Here is a 3428-nt window from a genome sequence, read left to right on the forward strand (position 1 = left end):
GGGGGGGGGGGGGGGGGGGGGGCTCTAAAATATCATTATAATAATAAGACAAAAACATACCTGATACTTTTACAGTCAGCCCCAGGCCTACATGCTTGCAGCTATTAATGATTCAGCAGTAAGAATCACAGTCTGTCGTAACACAGATTTTTCTGATGAGTGCGGTGCAAGTTACTTGACTATTATGAAGATAGTGATGAAACTGCAAATGGCATTCATCAAGTTCTGATTAACTGCCCGAAAAAGCATTAACTGGAAATCAAACACATTAAGTAAATATGTTCTTTTTAGTTTGTCATATGTACATGAAGGGGATAACCTTTTCTAAACCTACAGTGCAAGAGTCACAAGTGTTAAGTATTAGACAAATAGTAAAGATAACAGGTAGTGGTTTAATTAAAGGGCTGTGTTAAATGTACCTGCTGTAAATAACTATTATTAAAGCTACCAAATATTCAATTAAAAGATTTGCTATCATTATAACAAATAATACACTGTATATTCACACAAAGCCATTCCCGCACTGCTGCAGCAGGCTACCTTTTGTCCCTTATTTCATAGTGACAAAGTTGACAACACTACCTGTATGTAATTTTACACTATTTATTTATTGTACTCAAGGACTCGGCTGAGGGGAAAACTTTACTTGAGTGAAGCTGGATAGATGTTTCTCGTTAAGAGCTCATTTCGTGATGTACTGTACTTGCATACAATTCTCAAGAATGCAAGAATAAAAGTCCATAAACACACCGAGGCCCCGACAAATGCTTTGTCCGTAGAGGGGCCTGGCCAATGCACCAGTCTGTGCCACTGACACTGTGTAAGCATCCATCACAATATCCCTTAACATGGAGCTGGACGATACATCAGTGTATTCCTGCTTACGTTACCTTCAAGGATTTGGGTTGCCCTGACATCAGACTACGATATTTTTTTGAAAGTAAAGGCTGAACTAAGTTAACTGTTAGAAACACAGAGTTGGGAACGCAACACTGTTTTAACTAGGACAGACCATAGCCTTAGACAGTAAAAAAGAAGCGACAGACACAGAAAAGCACAGCAAATGACAGCCGAGGTGTTGCCTCGTAGCTCCAGCATTAACGCGAGGACCCACAGGCAGCAGGCCGAGTAGCGCATACCTTACATTTTCCGAGGAAACCGAGACGTTTGGCTCGTTTTTGTTCTGTAAAATGTAAGAAACGACAGAAACCATTAACGTCATCTACAGTTATTTACAGAGTGAACACATTCAGTCCATGCCGAGCAAAATACGTACTAGCTTTCGACATAGCTTCACCCAAGTAGTCTTCTCTGACTTCACGTGTATGGGAAGAGGGTAGACATGCGCACACAATGACGTCACCCACAACATCCGGCTAAATGCCAAAATAAAAGAGAGTTTAACAATAAATAAATAAAAGACAGTTTAGAAATGCGATTCCCAAACTAGCCAGGAGTTGCAGGACCTCGAATCCATCTATATATAAAGCTGTTCACACGCACACACACAAAACAACAATTTCTGGCACTGGCAACAATGTATTGAAAATTCTCTGGGATGTACCAAATGTGTGTCAGTCCATCCAGAATCCTACATCTTTTTTTTAATTCACATATTTTGTATAAACACATCTTATTCACTTTCCTCATTATCAGGATAGCTACATAAAAAATCTAATAAATAAATGTATTTCTACAGCAGCAACAGTAATTTTTACAACAAGAAAAATTCTGATTCTATATCAGAATCAGAATTATTGGCAGGTACATTTTTACGTAGGAGGAATTTGCCTTGGTATAAGGTATAAATTGGTGCTTACGGTACATATGAACATAAATATAAATATATTAAAAGTAAGGACATCAAAAAGTATAGCACAGTTGAGCGTTGTTGTAAAGTGTGGGGTCAGGAATGTGTGTGTGTGTGTGTGTGTGTGTTTGGGGAGGAGGGCATGACAGTCAGTGTGGGGACCTGGGCCTTGTTGAGGAAGCCCACTGCAATCAGAAAGAAGCTGTTTCTGTGGTGAGAGGTTTTGGTCCTGATGGACCCGCAGTCTCCTGCCAGAGGGGAGTGTCTGAAACAGTTCGTGTCCAGGGTGGGAGGGGTCAGCCACAATCTTTCCTGCATGCCTCAGAGTCCTGGAGTTGTACAGGTCCTGAAGAGATGGAAGGTGACAACCAACCCCTTTCTCTGCAGACAGAATGATACGCTACAGCCTGCCCTAGTCCCTGGTGGTGGCAGCAGCTTACCAGATGATACCACCATCCTTGCTGCAGGAAGTACATCCTCTGCTGGGCTTTTTAGGGTTGGGCCAGGGAGGTGATGTTTAGCTCCCACCTGAGGTCCTGGGAGATGATGGTGCCCAGGAAGCAGAAGGAGTCCACAGTGGTGACTGCATAGTCATCCAAGATGATGGGGTGATGCGCTCTTTCTAAAATCTCCAGACTGTTCTGGCTGCACCAGGTCACCAGATGGTCGATCTCCCACCTGTAGAGAGTGGACTCATCCTCACCAGAGATGAGCCCAATGAGCGTGGTGTAGTCTGCAAACTTCAGGAGCTTGACAGACTGGTGACTGGAGGTGCAGTTGTTGGTGTACAGAGAGAAGAGCAGAGGGTAAGGAACATAGCCCTGAGGGGAACCGGTGCTGATGGCCCTGGAGTCAGAGACATGTTTTCCCAGCTTCATGTGCTGCTTCCTGTCCGTCAGGAAGTCTGTGATCCGCCTGCAGGTGGAGTCAGGCACGCTCAGCTGGGAGAGCTTGTCCTGCAGCATGGCTGGGATGATGGTGTTAAAAGCAGAGCTGAAATCCACAAACAGGATCCTGGCATAGGTTCCTGGGGAGTCCAGGTGCTGGAGGATGTAGTGAAGGGCCATGTTTACTGCATCATCTACAGACATGTTGGCTCTGTAGGCGAACTGCAGGGGGTCCAGGAGTGGGTCTGTGATGGATTTTAGGTGGGACAACACAAGGCACTAAAAAGACTTCATAACCACAGATCTCAGGGCAACAGGTCTGTAGTCGTTTAGTCCTGTGGTCCTTGCTTTTTGGTTTGTTTTTTTTGGGGACAGGGATGATGGTGGAAGCTTAAAGTATGCTGGCACATGGCAGTGTATACTGTATATACTATACAGTATACATAGTGTACCTCCTCCCACTGTACACAGAGATACTAGAATTACTAGACGTGGACGTGAGAAGTGGCCCATCGAGAATGCCCACAGGGCTCAGGATTTTGTGCTATGCCCCTTGGCTCCATGTGTGCGTTTGTGTAGTAGCTCACAGAGAGTGGACTTTTCATGATTTCAACACAGATTTATTGTTCACAATGTAACGTTAGCAAATCACGGACAAATAAAGTAAGTAGTGAGTGTAGAGGCAGATTTTTGTTTAAACTGTGCAATATTTAGCAAGTATATACTGTAGT

The 3428-nt window shown here is 43.9% G+C and overlaps 2 protein-coding genes across 2 annotated transcripts in view; one reads left to right on the forward strand and one right to left on the reverse strand.

Moving 5' to 3' along the window:
* gnl3l (guanine nucleotide binding protein-like 3 (nucleolar)-like) overlaps positions 1-1383 on the reverse strand; it is a 7640-nt gene extending 6257 nt beyond the window's left edge. The window contains exons 1-2 of the mRNA XM_046075370.1: positions 1277-1383; positions 1140-1183 (exon numbers count right to left, since the gene is read on the reverse strand). Of these exons, the coding sequence (XP_045931326.1) occupies positions 1140-1183; positions 1277-1289 (57 nt within the window). The 5' untranslated portion in view covers positions 1290-1383. The remainder of the gene's footprint in view (positions 1-1139; positions 1184-1276) is intronic.
* Positions 1-3428, forward strand: part of LOC123986935 (ras-related protein rab7) — a 93306-nt gene that overhangs the window by 84852 nt on the left and 5026 nt on the right. The gene's annotated exons all lie outside the window — the stretch shown is intronic.

This window comes from Micropterus dolomieu, linkage group LG18 (genome assembly GCF_021292245.1).
Source record: "Micropterus dolomieu isolate WLL.071019.BEF.003 ecotype Adirondacks linkage group LG18, ASM2129224v1, whole genome shotgun sequence".
Lineage (NCBI taxonomy): Eukaryota > Metazoa > Chordata > Actinopteri > Centrarchiformes > Centrarchidae > Micropterus > Micropterus dolomieu.